Below are 18,811 nucleotides of genomic sequence, written 5' to 3' on the forward strand. Positions count from 1 at the left end.
TGCACCTCTCGAAGTACACTTCGATTCTTCGTGGTCTCAAGGTAAACGGCTCTTCGGCAACTACGTTGCCAGCCCTGGCCACGGACAGGTCGCCGCGAAAGCGTATCGACGCGAGGCGATTAAACGCGGATCATCAGGTCCGATCGGGGGCCGTTAGAAGCGTGGACAGGAACTTGTAGCAATTTACGATCTCTCGCGCGTATCCGACGGTGATGGTCGCCGAACCAGACGTCGGGATTCCCCGCGATTCCCCGCGATTCCCCGCCATTCGCCGCCATTCGCCGCGATCATGATCTATGTCTTTATTAACCGATCCGCGCGTCCACCACGATTCGCGAGTTATTGCGTCCGAGTGTTCAGGGATGCTAGTACAAGGGAAGAAGAACGACGCCGGCCGATAGAGTCAGCGATGGCAGAGATGCGACGGGAGATATAGAGCCAGTTTGCTTTGACGCGTCGGGTGTTATGCTTGATTTGAAAAGCTTAAAGGATGGCTTTCATTAATGGCTTTTTTAGTGCACGCACTCGTGGTATTTCTCTTTCCGATCGAGGTGTTGAGATACCGGGCTAATAATATCGAATGTGCGAGATGGACGATAAGTATCGGGAATGATTTTAACTTAAGTGGGTCGTTCCTCGGCGTGGCAGTTCTTTGGAAGTGGAATTGGAAGATCGTGGAGAAGACTGAATTTCCATTGACACGTCTTTGAAGTCAGTAGCGTGATAATATTGGAATTATTAAGGGGGTCGAAATAGAAATTAATTGTGTCGTCTAGAATTTTAGCTAGCATGGCTAACGATAAGAACAGTATGGTCTACTACAGACTTCGCGAAGTAACCATATGAAAGTTAACCACTTGCACTGGCAAGAAATTCACAGACGCATTTGTCAGAACGATCCAGTGTAACTCTCTGGGAGGCATCACGACGTGTGTACCACGTCGTTGGCGATTCTGCGACGGAAGCTTTACGACGTGCCTGGCACGTCTTTCCAGCGCAAGTGATTAACCCTTTGCATTCGACAAATTTTTGGCCAAAGGAAGATAGGAGTACAAAGCTGACGATGATTCTGAGCAGTGAGTAAGAAGTCGTGTGATTAGAATTATTTCATTTCGATATCTCGCACACCGTTACGTTCTCTGAAATTTGACATATCAATGAATATCGAGCTTCGAAATTTTATCAAATGGCGACTGAAGGACGCCCCTCGAGCGCAAAGGGTTAAGAAATAAAATTGCGAATTTTTGTATATTCTTTATGTCCTCGGATACACGAGTTAACCTACGTTTCTAAATTTGTCATTTTGTTATATCAAGATTTTAAGTGTTCGCAAAAGTTCCCCAATGATTATTTCGTTCGCGATCTCTGTCAGTAATTGCACGTCGAAGAGATTTAACTACAATGCATCTTTACACCTCGTCTGCGAATCAGAACGGTACCCGAAACACGCCTACCTTGCCATTAAACTGAAAGTATATAACCACGTCGAATTATGGCAATTTCTGGAGCAAAAAGATAGCCAAACAGCCCGAACAGCCAGAAGCAGAGGACTACCGAAACGCGATGGCCGGGAAAAGAAAATGCGCAGAAAAGAATGTCTAAAACGCGTCTTAAAACACTCCGCTTCGACACGCAAGCTGCACAAAGTTCAAAGCAGGCCCCATTCCGAAGCGGCGCGATACTATCAACGAGAAGCATCAAACAAGCGAGCGAACCAATAAAAACGACACCCCGGAACGATCTTACGAGCCGTCATCGTGAAAGGGATGCGAGGAATTCAGTTGGCTTGGTAGCCAGCCTCAGAGCCAGCTCACGGCAAAGCCTCACGGCTACTCGGTCGCTTCTTCTTCTTCCTCCTCCTGCGCGTTTAATCAATTTGAATCGCGAGGACCGCGGTCTTAGGCCGACATCTTTCATGCCGGCCAGCAGCAGTTTCTCCGGGCACTTAGAGATATTTTAATGGCGCTTTGTGCCCCGTCTCTGTCTGCCGGCCAACGGGAAAGGGGTTCCCTTTATTCCAAACGCGACCGCGTTTCGTTTCGCCCTTTGTCTTTCCACCTCCTCCTACCACGCTCCGCATTCACCCTCTTCTTTCTCCGTCTTTCTTGCCTCTCTCATTATACTTCTTTCGGGCGACGTCCGCTGACCACTGGTTATTTTAATTGGATCTTCGCCCAGGCTTTTTTCGCCCGTTCTGCCCTTCCTACGGCCAAGCATCGCGTGCTCCGCCGCCCCTTTCCATACCTTACACCCCACACGATCCGCCTGGCGTCTTCCAGTTCCATGGATACCCTCGGATCCGTGCCCGAGTCGCTTTTTGTGCGCGGCGCGACCATCCACGCCGGAATTCGGTATACGTATGCGCCGCGAGGTTAGGTCCGGTGCACACTAGCGCCACGGGCTCTTAACTTGGTCCGGTCTGTGCGCCTGACGGGTAGGGATATGCGTATTGGTTATGATTGGTCAGCGAATATTTTTAATTGGAATTAGCAGACGTTTATCGATGGTAATTCCAAACGCATAGGTATCCAATGAATGATGAAAAGTTGTTTCGATCGTCTTCTTCGGAGCCTCTTGTAGTACTTGTCGATTCATTTGAAACGTTTTTAGTAACTATGTCCCGAAGGAATAAAGAGCTAGGAAATCGGAGTACACGTAAAATGGATATATACATGGTTACCTCTCGTGTGGATCAGGCTTAAGGACCCGTCACGAGGCTGCTTTGTTCTTCACCGGCAGCGGGCTGCGATTTTTACTTTCGCCATGATTCGCAACTTTTAGGGTTACCGTGAGTTGCCGAGCCGATGACGCAGGCTTAGATGTAAAACGCCGTTCACGAGTTAGATGTAACAAAGTAGCATATTTTAAGTATAAAACTGGTTAATCTATCGAAAGTGACGTCGGAACTTTTATCCGAAGGGTTACAAAATTAATACTTCGATTATTAATTAATATATCCCAAAGAAATAGAGAAGACAGAAACATCTAGTAACTCTGGTGTATATTCTGACACTTAACGTCGATAAATTTCAGGATCATCTAACAGACTAGCATCGTTTATCCGTCAAATCAATTCCGCCTAACCTCGATCCATCTTCTTCTACCCAAAACTCCTACCTCCCCTGCAATTCCTCGAAGGAGACTTTCAATTTACAAAGCCTCGGTCGACCCATTAATTCCAGCGTTCCGCAACTTTCCAAAAAGTCCTCCTTTCGGAATCAAATTAAATTACCAGAGGCGCAGCCCCGAAAATAATCAAGCGGTTTCTTGCCTTCTTTTGAAAGGACTTTCTTTGAGACAGCTCGGCCGTGCCATTTATCTCGGAAATATCGCCGGGCACTCCGATTCGAGAGAGCCGGTAATCGTTTAATTAGCACGTGTATTCCCCCGACGATCCTTATCGCGGGAGCCTGTGAGAAAATTCGCGCCGCTTTCGTGAAGGATGACGCGAAAGTTCTTTTGCGGGCAGGTCGGTCAGCCTGGAGAGTACACGAGAGATCGGCCACGCTGTTTCCACGTTGACCGTTCGATGGAAAACGAGAAATTAATCCGGCGGCGCGAGTACGAGCGGATATTACTCACGCATCGCACTTTCACGCCGGTGTAATTAATATTTATGCGATCGCCGCGAATGGGATTAATTAAGATTCACGCGAAAAACCCGCCGGACGCCGTAAAAGGGGGCAGCTTGATCAGCTTGCGAATTTATTGGATGTAACGATGATTAAAAGTCGCGTGACGCGTTCGCCGCGTTTATTTCGCGGAAAAACGACGCAGCTTCTCCCGTGCCGGACGCGAGGCCAAGATAATAATTCATGTCGTGTACGGAGTTTAAGAAGAGTTTGCCAACACACCTTGCGAGTTGTCTACATTAATGTTATTTAATACGCTCGCGAAGTTGGAGCAGTCCGATCAAGTCGAATACTTTTCGTTACCTCTCGACGAAGAAAACGAAGCTGCGAGGCCTTTGGTTGGCGTTTAGCGAAATTTTAATTAACAAACAAACAGGTAGAACGGGAAATAAAATCATGGAAGCGCAAAAATATGGGAGTTGAAATTAAAATCGTTAAATTGACACCTTCGTATACGATATCGTGTGAGACTCGTGATAAGGAGACTAGTGGACTCGTCCAGAGTGACATGCAGATGTTCCTTCGACATTTGATAGCTAAATAGTTGTATTTCACTATAGTGATACGCGATAGTTAATCCGGAGTTAACTGTAGATCTTAGAGAGGAGGTTATGGGGATTCAACTCTGCGAAATTCAGGTTCGATATTTTCCAGGGTCTCTTCGTATACGATGAATTCATACAAAAATTAACCCCTTCATCTACAATATCGTGTGATAAATACCACGTGTGAGAACCGTGGTTTGTAGATAGGGCCCAACGTAAACATCACGAGGCAGACTCGTGGTTCATTTTCGCCCATGTCTTCCTAGTTCAGTTATGTGCTAACTAAGTATGTGCTAAATGATAAAGCAATAGGTTAAAATATAAAATATTCTCACACGGAATCATCGCATCCCCACGAAACAATCGGGAAACTTGGCTATTCGAAAGAGGAAAAAATTCCAAAAATAATTTAAGTTTCAAAATATTGTTACATCCAAATTCCTTTTGTTCACTGGGAAATTAAAAATTCGCTGACCACGTTCGTTAAATAATATAAAATTCGACTATGGAAAAATAGAAAAATAGATATGACGTAGTAACGCGAAACAGGTAATAGGAATCAGATTAAAGGCGAAGATATCGAAGATGAAAACGAGGAATCCTTTGTATAAGCTTGAAAAGGAAGAAAAGCACAAAAGCTGTGCTTCGCCTTCCGGTCGGTAGCTTTCTTCCGGCAAAAGTGGCGCGCCGGTGCCCGACAAGCGGCTGCCATAGACGATGAAGACACGAACTCTACTACCGAAGCGAACTCACTGAATGGTATTACTACTCTTCACGGCAGGAGGGCCGAGTCGGGCTTACTTTACACCGTCGGAACTTAATTTAATGCCTGGGCCCCGCTACGACATCGATGCCTCTCGTTCCAATCGTGTCCCACTGCGATCCGTTCCATGGAAACGAACCCCGTGCCTCAATGGCTGACGGGGGTGGTAGTGAGTTACGTTGTTTCGTCGCGTGCATTCAAATGCACGCAACAGGCTTAACACGGTTGCTGCATTCGCGTGTTAAGATATTGTTAACAATTTTCCAACGTGGTCAATATGACAAACGTGAAACAATCGTATAGAATGATTCTAAATTAATCTACAGTAAGCAGATTTTCAGTTTTCATTTTATTAAATTTTGTTTAAGTTTTTAATTTAAATGAATTTAGGTTTATTTATTTGTAATTTATTTATTTGTCTTAAGAATGGCATTTGTGTATCAGTGGTATTTTTAAAGATTTGACACCGATATAGGAAGATAAAAAGGCTGATTGGAATAATAGAAGTAAAAATTAGAAATTAGAAATCATTTTTTAATTTTTATATTTTTTGGAGGAAACATATTTATTGATTTGACAGAGAATTTACAGTACAGATAGAAATCTACGTAATTTGTTTTATATCATATCGGTATGAGAATTTAATAATTATAATTTTAATTTCCAATTTTCTAATTTCTAATTTTGTAGTTTTAATTATAATCTTAATAAATTATAATTTTCTCTCGAGAAAAGTGACTTCGTGTAGTTTCGTGTTCTTTTAAACAAAAGTAAATTGAATTAATAAATTTAATGGGATTAACCTGGATTTAGTGAACAGTTGCAGTAAATTTTTATTACATGCGGTATGTCAGGTTTTAAAATTCGAAGAGCACAGATTTGATGGGAAAAATTCGAGAGATAAACGGGCGTATTGAAATTAGGGTAGAAACGATTTCGTAAGGAATTTCCAGGGAATAGGAAGGGCAACGTTATGCTCCTATACTTTCTAATCATTCATATTTTATGGTCCCATAATTTGCTGAAACTAATTTCGATAATTGCTTGGAATTGCGGTTCAATCTGCTCGCTAAAACTTTAAATAGAGGCCTAAGAGGATTATACTTATAGGGGTTAAGCTCACGATAGAATATTAACCAAAGGGTCGTTTCCAATAGTTGTTTATGGACCTGGTAAAATCAATTATGTTCACCACATATTCTAAGTTATAGCCCTTCAACGAAATCTTGTCCAAATTTCTACCGAATTATTTCCCTCCTCGGTTTTATGTCCATATATTTCTTCACGGATTTATACCATTTTTAGAGTCCCTAGAATCTCAACACATTTTACGATATTAACCCACTTCCATCTCTTACATCCAATCGCGATTTCATTGTCGAGTCGTTGATTTTATTAAAATGATGCAAAATATTCGTATAAAATTTCACGTTACAGTATTTGCCTATACTAAAATTATTCTACTAGCCTGAAAATAGCACCAGAAAATTAAATTAGCGATTCTCTATTTTCCATGTTCTTATATTTTCAATAAAACTCGCGTACATGATTTGGAGAAAATTTGGAAGCCCTAGAATTACCCTGAAAATTCGTGTAAATTTTTGAAAGGCGTAAGAATAATAAAATCTTCACGTAGAACATAATTTAAAAAAAATGTCGTTTATTGACTTATTATACAATATACAAAAATCGAATTTCGCGTTTCTTTATGCAAATTAAGAAATAGTGATTATTATATACCTCATTAAAATTAAAATTGCATTACCTTCTCGAGCTGTCCCAATTGATTTATCAATCTCAATGATAAATCAAAGCTGTCAAAGTAAAAATGCAAGGAAAATCCATAGATCGCAGAATTACGGAGTTAATTCTCACGGAGTTAGCTCGTTCGCAGAATTAAAAGAGAAGACTGAAATACCACATAGAGAGCCATAATCCAGTAAATAATTTAACACGAACCTCCAGCAACTTCTCACCCGCGCCAGAATCTTTTCCTCGACAAGAGTAATCTAGATTCGTAATTCAGATCGATATTAAATTAAAAGAAAAGACTGAAATACCACATAGAGAGCCATAATCCAGTAAATAGTTTAACACGAACCTCCAACGACTTCTCACTCTTGTCAGGATCTTTTCCTCGGCAATACTAATCTAGATTCGTAATTCAGATCGATATTAAATTAAAAGAAAAGACTGAAATACCACATAGAGAGCCATAATCCAGTAAATAGTTTAACACGAACCTCCAGCAATTTCTCACCCGCGCCAGAATCTTTTCCTCGACAAGAGTAATCTAGATTCGTAATTCAGATCGATATTAAATTAAAAGAAAAGACTGAAATACCACATAGAGAGCCATAATACAGTAAATAGTTTAACACGAACCTCCAACGACTTCTCACTCGTGTCAGGATCTTTTCCTCGGCAATACTAATCTAGATTCGTAATTCAGATCGATATCCACGCTTTTGGTTAAGTACCCCCGCGTTCCGGTCAATTTGAAGGCTTATTAATGGCGCCCGGAACCGCGATGGATTATGATCGATCGCCGCGAGCACGGCAGCGCTATTATTTCGAAAATTCTTAGCCGAGCCCCTCGTTAATTCGAAGGGTTTACGGCTGGCTGTAACACTCGTAATCGCCGGACATTGTGTCCCAGGAATGCGACGGGGAATTCCTCGGCCGGCCTGGAAACCGTCTCTTTGTGTCCTTTCGCTTGTAAACTGTAATCGATCGGAAGGCGTATAATGCGAGGTTTCTGTCGGACGATCGAATTCGTGTTCGAAGGTCTGTGGAGAACGATGGCTTCGGGTATCGGTGTGCAGAATGTGGCGAGTGACGAAGGTGCGAACGGACCGCGTGCATCGACCGAATCGAGTGATAAAATTATGGAACTGTGATAAATAGAGGGTGACGAATGGAAGGTGAATTCGTGTGGAACTCGTTTCTATGGAATACCTTCTTTTTTTTAATTTTTGGCACACGAAATCGCGAATGGCGCTTTGCATAGGTATTCCCTATTTTTAACCCTTTGCACTCGAGAGGCAAAGTCTCTCAGTCGCCATTTAATCATATTCTAAAGATCGATGTTAATTAATATTAAATAAAATATAAATTTACAATTACCCAACGATGCATGGAATATCGAAGTAAAATAATTTTACGTCTTAATTTGCATACGGCTTCTTATTTACCGTTTTAAAAATATCGTCGACTTTATGGCAGAAAGCCTTCGAATTACTATTTTCCTGCAGAGGGTTAATTATTTTAGAAGGTGAAGCTATTAAATTTCAGTGAATTAAAATTCTTCGGATTCTCGTTTTATTTATTTTACTTTCCTTTCTAGCAGGAAAATGGTGTAGTAAAATATTCTGTATTTTGATGGATAATTGAAATTTGGAATGATACGATGTAAACTGGAATTTAATATTGAAAATTCGATATTCGAGGAAAGAAGTATCGATTTGATTAAATTCTTCGATGTAAAGGAAACCAGTTCTCGAAGCTGAAGGCCGCTTGTTAAACCGCGAAGTTTCATTATTAAACAGCAATACGGTTACGCAGCTATTATGGAGGATAAAATTCGTTTATTTTTGTATCACTCGCACCATCCAGATCTATCAAAGGTGTCAATCGATGATGAATCGATGGATACGGCGACACGTTCCGAGCACATGTAACACCTTGTTAGAGCGTGTCCGTGGATGCTAACGTGGACATCGCCATTGGCATCGCGAGGACCAACAAGATCAGGACTCTCGAGAAAATCGATGTCGCCTAAGTCAGATAATGAACCATCGATCTAGCGAAAGTCTGTGTGGTAAACTCTGAAGACGAATTGCGTTGTAGCCATTTACAGCTCGAAGAGAAATTCCATTCTATAAAAATGGTAAAAATGGTAAAAATGATAAAAATTCGAATTTAAAAAATTTTAAGATCTCTCTAGAGTTATCCAAGCTTAGAATCGAATCTTTGCCTTACCAAAATCACAATTTTTATTTATTATACTTTGCCCAATAATCGAAGAAAATTATGAAACAAATTGCATGATTATTTTCTGGAATAAAAATTGGGAAGCTTCATTTTCTGGAATAAAAATTTTTCACGGATTTTTCTGAAGGTATTAGAATATTGTTTTTAGTAAAATAGCAAGGAAATTTGAGGATTCCTATAAAATACTCGGGAAATGATCGAAGTGCCTGGAACGAAATGCAACATTCTCGTCATAAATATTATCTGAATGCATCAAACGCATTCATCGTGCCATACGAGTATAATTACTCGAGCGTGTAAAAAAAGAGAGACAAGTAACATTCCAACAATTCTGCCTTTCACGTGTTGCAGTTTTGCAATGCTCGGATCGCGTTCATCAATCTCTTCATTCAATTGGCAACGATTGCGTTGCGGACGCGAAAACGTTTCGTTTCAATTCTTTCGTGTATTCTTATTCATGCGTTAATAATTTTTATTTGTCGTACCCCACGCGGTAATGGTACTCCATAAATTTTGTAATAACTCCGAGCTGTTGGATCAAAGTAAACAGAATTACAAATGTCTTCCGGTGATAAAGAAACGATACTAATAACCGTACAAAGTTTGCATTAAAAGGTATCCTCGATAAACAAGTCTCGTTGCAAAAAGGAATCGGAGAAAATTAAAAAAAAAAAAAAGAAAAAGGATCATGGACGTTCCTCGAATTTGTCTTTTTATTTATTCCCGATTTGGGATGAGAATAAATATTCTCACGAATATTCTATATTTTATATACTATATTCGTGAGAATATTTTCAGTAACTAAGACTCGAATTTTTCCACGTATAATCTATTAAATATCCAAATTAATCGTAATTAACACCTTCACTGCCACGGTGGTCACCAGTGATCAGTTCTTGTCTGCTTTATAAAAATTTGAACAATGTAAATAAATAAAGGGTATTGTGAAACAAAAATGCACTATTATTTCTTTTCTTTTTTCTATTATATTGTTTAATAATTCATTATATCCTAAGTCATTATTATGCTATCCTAATTCATTATTTCCTATAATGGAAATCATATCGTAGCCTGATGCAAAATTGTGTGACAGCCGACGTATTAATCCCAACTTGTAATCTGAAACTCGTGTCACGGAACATCGAGCTATCCAAAAATATATGAAAGAAGATATTAAAGGAAATATTAAGTGAAATAAAATATTTCATCAAAAAGACACGAACGTAAACAAAATTCAATCAGAAAAGCCAATTAAGAATTCCCTAACATCTCCACCTTTAACATTTCAGACACCGGACACCGGGCAGCAGAAAACAGGAGAAAGAGGCAAAGGGCCCCCTTTGTTCGGGAATAAATGCGTCTACTTCTACCCGAATGGCGTCTGGCGTAACTGCAGCCAGAAGAAACGAACCTAACCACGCAGCCTAACTCTAAGAAGAAAATCGAGTTCGAAGGACGAGGCAGGGAACGATGCCGGCCGGCGGAGAGTTACACGAGGTGAGCGGAAGTCAATAACGGGGGGCTCGTAAAGTTTCGCGAAGCTCGTCCGGGACATCCGCGAAATAATTAAATTCGACCGCGACCGGTTACGTAAAACAGTCGGTAAAACGGGGATGAGGCTCCTTAAAGCTTTTTATTTTTCCTCGCGTGTGATCAGCGTAAAAGAAAAGGGGGCCGATAAAGGGGCTCGATAAAACCAGCTATATTCGGTATAGTTGCTTTAAATCATCGAATCGAGGCACTAAATTTCGCAAGTTGCACGCGATCGCGTTGCAAATTTATTTATTCCAAATTAGTCAATCTCAAGGATTATGTAGACAGATTTCAGGTACACGATTGCTAAAATTCAGGAAGAAACGAGGGAAAAGAAATTAAAAAATTTTGAGAACGAATAAGGAAATGAACAGGGAATAGGTTTGAAATATATTTAATTTTCTATAGACGAAATAATTGAGGAATAAATAATAAAATCTTTCAAATACAAAAACGAGGGAAAAGAAATTAAAAAATTTTGAGAACGAATAAGGAAATGAACAATGAACAAGCAATAGATACGAAATATATTTAATTTTCTATAGACGAAATAATTGAGGAATAAATAATAAAATCTTTCAAATACAAGTGAAATAAAGAAATTATATAGGAATATATAATGCAGCTATTATAAGTCAATCTTAGGGGTTAAGTAGACAGATTTCAGGAAAACGATTGTTAAAGTTGAGAGAAAGACGAGGGACAAAGAAATTAAAAAATGTTGAGAACGAATAAGGAAATGAACAGAGAATAGGTTCGAAATATATTTAATTTTCTATAGACGAAATAATTGAGGAATAAATAATAAAATCTTTCAAATACAAGTGAAATCAAGAAATTATATGGGAATATATAATGCAGCTACTATAAGTAAATCTTAGGGATAGATAGACAGATTTCAGGAACACGATTGGTAAAGTTGAGAGAAAGACGAAGGACAAAGAAATTTAAAAATTTTGAAAACGAATAAGAAATGAACAGGGAATAGATCCGAAATATATTTAATTTTCTATAGACGAAATAATTGAGGAATAAATAATAAAATCTTTCAAATACACGTGAAATAAAGAAATTATATAGGAATATATAATGCAGCTACTCCAAGTCAATCTTAGGGGATAAGTAGACAGATTTCGGGAACACGATTGTTAAAGTTGAGAGAAAGACGAGGGACAAAGAAATTTAAAAATTTTGAAAACGAATAAGAAATGAACAAGGAATAGATCCAAAATATATTTAATTTTCTATAGACGAAATAATTGAGAAATAAATAATAAAATCTTTCAAATACAAGTGAGATAAATTATATAGGAATATATAATGCAGCTACTATAAGTCAATCTTAGGGATAGATAGACAGATTTCAGGAACACGATTGGTAAAGTTGAGAGAAAGACGAAGGACAAAGAAATTTAAAAATTTTGAAAACGAATAAGAAATGAACAGGGAATAAATCCGAAATATATTTAATTTTCTATAGACGAAATAATTATTTAATTATTTAATTATCCAATATAAAGTATAATTATTTAATAATGAGACGGAATAAATAATAAAATCTTCCGAATACAAGAAAAATAAAGGAATTATATAGGAATATAATCCAGCTGCTACGGTATATACAAAAATATCCTCAAGCCTCGTTAAACGAATTAAATAAATTTATTCAAACATAAATGTTCACCGATCAACGAGCAAAGGAAAATCATGCACCCGCGAAATCGTTGGATCACGATGGAGGGACTCCAGGTAGAGGTTAAAACTCGTGCAACAGTGATCCGAAAAATGCAATCGAAATTGACGAGTCACCTCTCTAATTAGAGTGATGCACGCGAACGGTCGGGTCTCGTATCGTGCGTATCTTTACGTAAGCGCAAAATCACTGGGACGATATTTCATCGGTGGACTGTCAGGATCGATGATAATTATCTCCCTTGATAATTTAATAGCCGTAATCTGCGACTTTGTAAGCCGGTTTCGTGCAACGAGCTCGAAAAAACGCGAGTAAACTCGGGTATTTCTATCGCGATCTTATTACTACCCGATAAAACAGCGGAACCCGGCCTCGGCCGATCGAGAGGACTTTTCGATCGGCACCTGTGATCCCGTGCAACGATTTTTCTCCACGAACAACCGCCTGTTACGTATCGATCGAGCATTGATGCAATCCGTGGACGCAAGAAATCGGCCGGCCACGATAAGGGGGATAAGATCGGGAGTTTGGCTCGTGGCACGAGAGAAAGCCGATGCAGTGTATGTGGAATTTCGTATTAGTTTCATATCTTAATGTACATTGTTCCGGACGACGTATGTCGATGCAACGCCGTGAATTCGGTATGAGTGGTTTAAAAATAAATCGGTGGCTGGCTAACAGAGTTTGCAGAATCTTTGGTACCGGTTTCGCGGTATAAACTTCGGATGCAAGGAAAGTGGAAAATATGGAAGTAGATGAGCGAAGGAAATACGATATAAGAGAGTAAAGAGAAATTTAGATACATACACACGTGTCGAAAAATATGGAATAATTATTAATTAAAAAATCTAGGATAATTTTAACTCTACTAAGACGATACCGTAATTAGCTACGATCTCGAAAAACCGAGCAGAAAATGTATATAAAATATACAGAATAAAATTTAAGGATGACTCTATTTACGCGGAATTTTTTAAAAATTGAGGATCTCTTTGGGAGAGATTCTTATTTCGTATTAAAGACGAAGTTTACGCGATATCGATTGTACGAAGCTTTTCTCGATATTCCCTTTTTACAAACAAAATTCAATTTCGCGCTTATGGAACCGCGACGTCGGCCATTCCTCCAATTACCTTCTTTAATACCGAAATTTATGCGCGAGCTGCAAGGCGCGGGACAGAAATTTACGCGCATTTAGCGGTAAGAACGCACCGAGAGTTATTCAGAAAATCTTATACCTTCGATACCGATCGATGATAAAAAGTTATGATTTATTTGGAATTCATTCTCGTTGCGGGTTCTCTCGGAGGGGAAGGTTAAAAACTCGCGCGTGCAATAAACACGTTCTACATACAAAGTATTACACGGCGAGAGCAATCTTGTCCCGTCAAAATTCCACGGCGAGTCGTTTCACGGGAGGACCGAGCCGAGAAAATCGCAGAAGCCGGAAAGATTTACAGGCGAAAAAATGGCGGACGCGCGACACGGCCGGTCGAGGAGGTTTGCCGGAAACGCGTAGATCTCGTACGCGTTTGAAAACGCCGGCAAAATTAATACGCACAGGTGGCCGTGCCGGGAACACGTGTAAACGTCAGAAGGATGCGCCCGGGAAGACCGTAATTCACTGCACGATTTTCAAGGAGCTGTCTGAATTTATCATACGCAAGAACACTGGGCCGTGCATCAAATTTCATTGCACGGCCGTGGAAGTTTGACAAGGTGTGACGGGCCTGCAGCACGTGTCGACACGATGCTGCGCCCTCGCCAGCCTGCCTCGCGTTGCATTCGCCTCTGGATGCAACCCTTTGCCTGGCCTCGATGCGTTTTTCACGCTTCGTGCGAGGTATACTATTATCTTCCTTTTTTCCCCCAAAAAGGACCAGGCATTTCGTTCCAGACGCGGCAGAAATTTGTATGCCACAGTGGCCTTTAATCCGGTTAACCTTGACTTCCGCGAAATCCTGGCCCAACGTCTGCGATACCTATCAACGATAGCTTTTCCGCCGCGAGAGAGAATGGGTGATTATAATAAGCGGTGTAATAGGCAGCGAATGTGCCGTCCCTGGTGCGTACATAAATTCGCAATACCCTATAAGCGAATGCTAAATTGATTTCGAGTTAATCGATCGGGGCCCGGTCTCGAGAAGCATCTTTGCAAGTGATCCAGCAACTTCTCGCCACTTGGAACACCTTTAACGCGCACCTGAACGGAAACAGGATTATAAACCGTCTTCCCGAAACAACTTAGGAAGGTGGAAAAGGGAAGGAAGCTCTGCAAGGCCACGAAACGTTCCTATCCATCCAGCCTTCACGCTTCGTCTCCGTCTGAGAAAGTCTCACAAAGACTCGATACATCAGCCACCCTCGCGTATCTTCGACAAAAGCCAGAACCACCCGAAACAACGGTGAAATCCGTGATGGAAAGCCTCTATACCTATCTTCCCCTTTCGTCAACGCGCGGAGACTGTGTAGTCTCTTCGAATCACCGAGTGTACCTCCAACGAAGACCAGAATCGGTGAAAACAACAATAAAATTTCGCCAGGACCCCTGGCCAGCCTTCACGCTTCGTCAATGTCGACGACGGCAAGAGAAAAAGAAAGGGGGGCCAGGGTGGAGGAAGAAGAAAGGTTTATCGAGCGTACCCCCGTTGGGAGCCGGTGGATTTTTACAAGAGCCTCCGAGGATAGGTCGTTTACCCTTATCTCTGGTTGGATCTACCGGTGAAGTGCGAACGATTGAGTCTCTGCGACGAAACCGAATCTCGATCGAGGTGGTCCTTCGTCGTTCCGGATCCCTTCGGGCCCAAACGCGATCACCTCGCTTCGCTGGGCCCCGTTGCGTGCCGGCGGTCGTTCTCTTTTCCTACTGTCGTCGTCGTTGTCGCTGTCGTCGTCGTCGTCGTCGTGGTCCGGGCCCGTTGTCTCCTCTCTCGCGTGGAAAAGGGGGACACGCCTTTGTGAATATTGTTAGCCGACAACACGGAAAGCTACTTTATAAGCAACAGTCGACCCCGTTTTCTTCGCCCAACGCGGAGACGAGGGTACCTTCGTCTCGGGCCCGGGGTAACACGAACCACGGACCTGGCGATAAACTTGCGATCTCTCGGATGGTATGGCGACCTCAAGGGTGGGAATTCAGAGGGGGTTGCTCCGATTCCACGCAAATGCTTCGATGAACTTGTCCACGGGTAGTAAAATCGTTTTGGTAAGATTTGGAGGCTTCCCTGTGTCTGGTCCATGTGTGTGATTAGTAAATACTTGGATCGAATAATTGAACGAATGGGATATTGGTAGGGATTTTTTGATCGAGGAATAATCACTGGCGTTTCTGGAGAATTATAATTTTCGGAGAAAACACGATTTCTTATTTTTTTAAATTAATTATCCTCGTAGATCATCATTCTCGCCCTCGCTAATAGATATCTTCCAACTTCAAGGTGGTTCGAGGACTTTTTCGCAAGTCCTTGGTGAATCTATTGATGAGGGTGACAATGTTGGTCGCTACATCCTTTTCCCCTCGTTTAAATTTAATTACGAAACAGGATGTTACCTTGCGAGATTAATAATTAGTATTTAATACTTAAATGGATATTTAAATATTCTTCGAAAGACTGGAATCAATTCCAATAAATTTTGTTTGCTACTAATTTTAATAATTATTAGTAACGATTATTCCTCGAGTCACAGTTACCAAATTCAAAGGGTTAATGCTCGAAATCCTTTCAACGTGTTACAAGGGATAGTAGAAACTCTAGCCACGCCACTGTAATCCATATAACCCAAGTATCGAAGATGCAAATGTAATAAAAAGGAAAAAGATATTCGAGAATTCTGAAAAAGAAATTTACGTACGACAGGAAAATTGGGAAAAGTTCTTAGTAGAGGAATATATCTTACCTGGTTTGCCGTGGTCCCTGGATCTGCCCAAGAATCAGAAGGGCTATCGCGGTTGCCGCGATGTCACCACAACGCATCTCTTACATCACAATCCCCTTGTTTATTGAATTCATAAAACGGATGCACACGGGACGGAGTTTTACGCTTCCGCAGTCAGACAACCGGATGCTCGTCGGATGTTTGTCGTTTCAGTGGGATGACGCGCGTTTCACGGTCCTCTCGCACGGCATTGCACGATTTCTCGCACGAAACTGTTGCATGGTCGAGCACGAAGCACCTTCTACCTCGAATACTAGTCCTCTTGCTCGATATGCGTGGAAAATGTCGTTTCTCTCGGAACAAATAAACGCGTCGGAGAATTTAATCAAGATTTTTCACCGGCACGAGCTTCGATTTCTAGCGCGATTAATCGACCGGAGAGCTCACGGTTCTATCCTGTGTCACGGCAGTTACTTTCATATAGATAGAAACTCGTTTTTCATTCGCCTCGAGCTGCTCAAAAATCACTCCTCGAAGCTTCTTCCGCGCAGACTATTTCCTAACGACACGGTCGTGCATTATAATTGCAAAACTTTGTAAGTTCACCACACGCTGTAAAATTGCAAAAGTCCTACGTCACTCGGACGGCGATCGTCTGTTCGGATTCCAGCGTCTATAAAAGTCGCGTTATTAGCCGAACGGCAACAGCTCGAGCAGCAATCTCCGTTCCATCGGTGAGGGAGCCTCGTTAAAGTCGGCGTACACGGTGTCCCCTCTGGTAGCTGTGGAAAGAGAGCAGCGCGCCAGGGACCAGCGCGAAACAGCTAAACCGCGGGAGCAACATTTGGACAGTGTAAAGTGTTTGCGCCGCTTAACTGGTCCGGCGAGAGTGTTTGCGATCGCCAAATACTCGAGAGTCGTTCCCTTTAACGGTGACTAAGCGCGAACAACGCGTCCACCGGTTGATGTGTCTATACCAGCATCGGTTCGCGTGCTGAAATCGCTCAGGGACTCCTCGATCCTCTTCCACGACTCGCTTCTTCGCGCTTCTGGATTCTCGCTTTCACTCCCCGGGATCTTGGTCCACGGAGTCGTCGACTTCGATGACCAGGCGTTGACTTTGATTCCACGAAAATTGCCACGCGTGGGTCTTCTTCGGGGTTCGTTAGAGAGACAGTTGGATATAGAGGAGACGGACGCTTCGCTGTCCGCGATAACTACTCGGTTCTTCTAACGCGTAACGCCTAACGTCCGCTGGCAACGTGGTTGCTGGATCATTAGCGAACGACGACTAATTAAAAAGCCAGCCAAGCAGCGTGATCATTGACGCGAGAGCGTTTTATAGCCGAGCTTACTGGCCGATGGCAGATATCCGGCTCACGCGACGTATTATTGCCGTGGAATCGCTCACGCGAAGATATCGTCTTATTGTCCTGGTCCGGCTAACGATTCCGTGGCATGGACTTATCGATCGGCTCATCATCGCCGCGTTAAAAGTCCGTGGAGATCGCACGGGACCACGGGGAGAGAGCGTGATCGATCGATCGTTCGTTTCGCGTACACGCGGTCACGGAGAAGAAGACGAAGAGAGGACCCCGGAGAGAAGAATCAGACGAAGAAGACGAGGAAGGAGAAGAAGAAGGAAACGTTCGTTTCTCCGTTCGGTTGGCCGCGTTCTTTTTCTCTTTCCATCGGGCCACGAACGCTCCTCTCCTCTGTTCGGCTAACTTAACGAAGAGGAATTCCTTTTCAACGAGTACCCCTCCCGTGCTACCGGTTCTTATTGTCCCACTCCGCCTCTTTATTCTTCCCTTTTGTCAGTTTTTTTCAACTTATAGCTGGCCCGCAAAAAGCGTCGCGGTTCACGACGCGGCTGCAACGCTTTATTTCAGCCACGGAAATTTGTATGCCGCGGTTGGACGAACGTTACCAGCTGGTTCCACGACACGGTGAATGCCACACGGGAGGACACCTTAAACCGCGTCTCGGAGAGCGTGTAGCCCGTTTCGCTGCCCTCGCGAACCGGACGATCCGATACACCGCGTCAGGGTCGATCGACGACTAACAGCATCGTTCACCTGCCAGCCTTGGCGAACGCTGTGCGCTCCGAGCAGACGCGTGTCATCCGATCTCCCCCCCGTTTGCTCGTATTATCGGCGTTGCAATTAAAATTTCATGATCGATTTACCCTGTCCACCGACCGGACACTCGAACGGGACAGGTGTAAGGGTTGTCGCCTTCTATCTCCAAGATCCAACTCTGCCTCCACGGAGATGCCGTATCTTACAGCTCGTTAGTCATCGCAGATCGCTCGAAACGAAACGTCCTCGTGATCCGGATCTTCCTCTTCCCACCGATCACTCCCCGATTGCTTACGAGACCCGGGAACGCGATCGCTGATCGTTACGTAGGAATTCCTCACGACCTAGAGAGCTCTCTTCCACGAGATAACGCCGCGTCCACTTCTTCGACCCTACCGATCTCATCGACCGTTCTCGAAACGTCGGTTAAAGTCACTCTGATCGTTCCTCGAACCCTGCGCGTTCCACGCGGTTCGATCGGTTTAAATCGCGATCCGGTGATCGCGAGGAACGATAGCCCCGAGTTGCGGCGCGGAACTGGAGCAGAGGGTAACTGTGCAAGGTGTGCGCGGTGCAACCCGGTGTTCAAGGTAACCATAAGGCGACCACCACCATCGGACACGCGGAGTGACAAGCACCACCACCACCACCACCACAACCGTCAGCACCACCACCACCGGAACCACCACCACCAC

At 42.6% G+C, this 18,811-nt stretch overlaps 1 protein-coding gene and 1 long non-coding RNA gene across 3 annotated transcripts in view; one reads left to right on the forward strand and one right to left on the reverse strand.

Annotated features, from left to right (window-relative positions):
- The window catches only part of LOC108552131 (Wnt oncogene analog 2), a 117,308-nt gene extending 101,175 nt beyond the window's left edge, over positions 1–16,133 (reverse strand). The window contains exon 1 of the mRNA XM_017906542.1: positions 16,057–16,133. Coding sequence (XP_017762031.1) covers positions 16,057–16,133 — 77 coding nt within the window. The remainder of the gene's footprint in view (positions 1–16,056) is intronic.
- LOC108552133 (uncharacterized) overlaps positions 1–18,811 on the forward strand; it is a 98,250-nt gene that overhangs the window by 65,053 nt on the left and 14,386 nt on the right. For both annotated transcript variants that reach the window (XR_001890529.1, XR_001890528.1), the window contains exon 2: positions 10,223–10,430. This is a non-coding gene — a long non-coding RNA (uncharacterized LOC108552133). The remainder of the gene's footprint in view (positions 1–10,222; positions 10,431–18,811) is intronic.

The sequence above is a fragment of the Eufriesea mexicana genome, unplaced genomic scaffold (assembly GCF_001483705.2).
Source record: "Eufriesea mexicana isolate 0111107269 unplaced genomic scaffold, ASM148370v2 scaffold5504, whole genome shotgun sequence".
Classification (NCBI taxonomy): domain Eukaryota; kingdom Metazoa; phylum Arthropoda; class Insecta; order Hymenoptera; family Apidae; genus Eufriesea; species Eufriesea mexicana.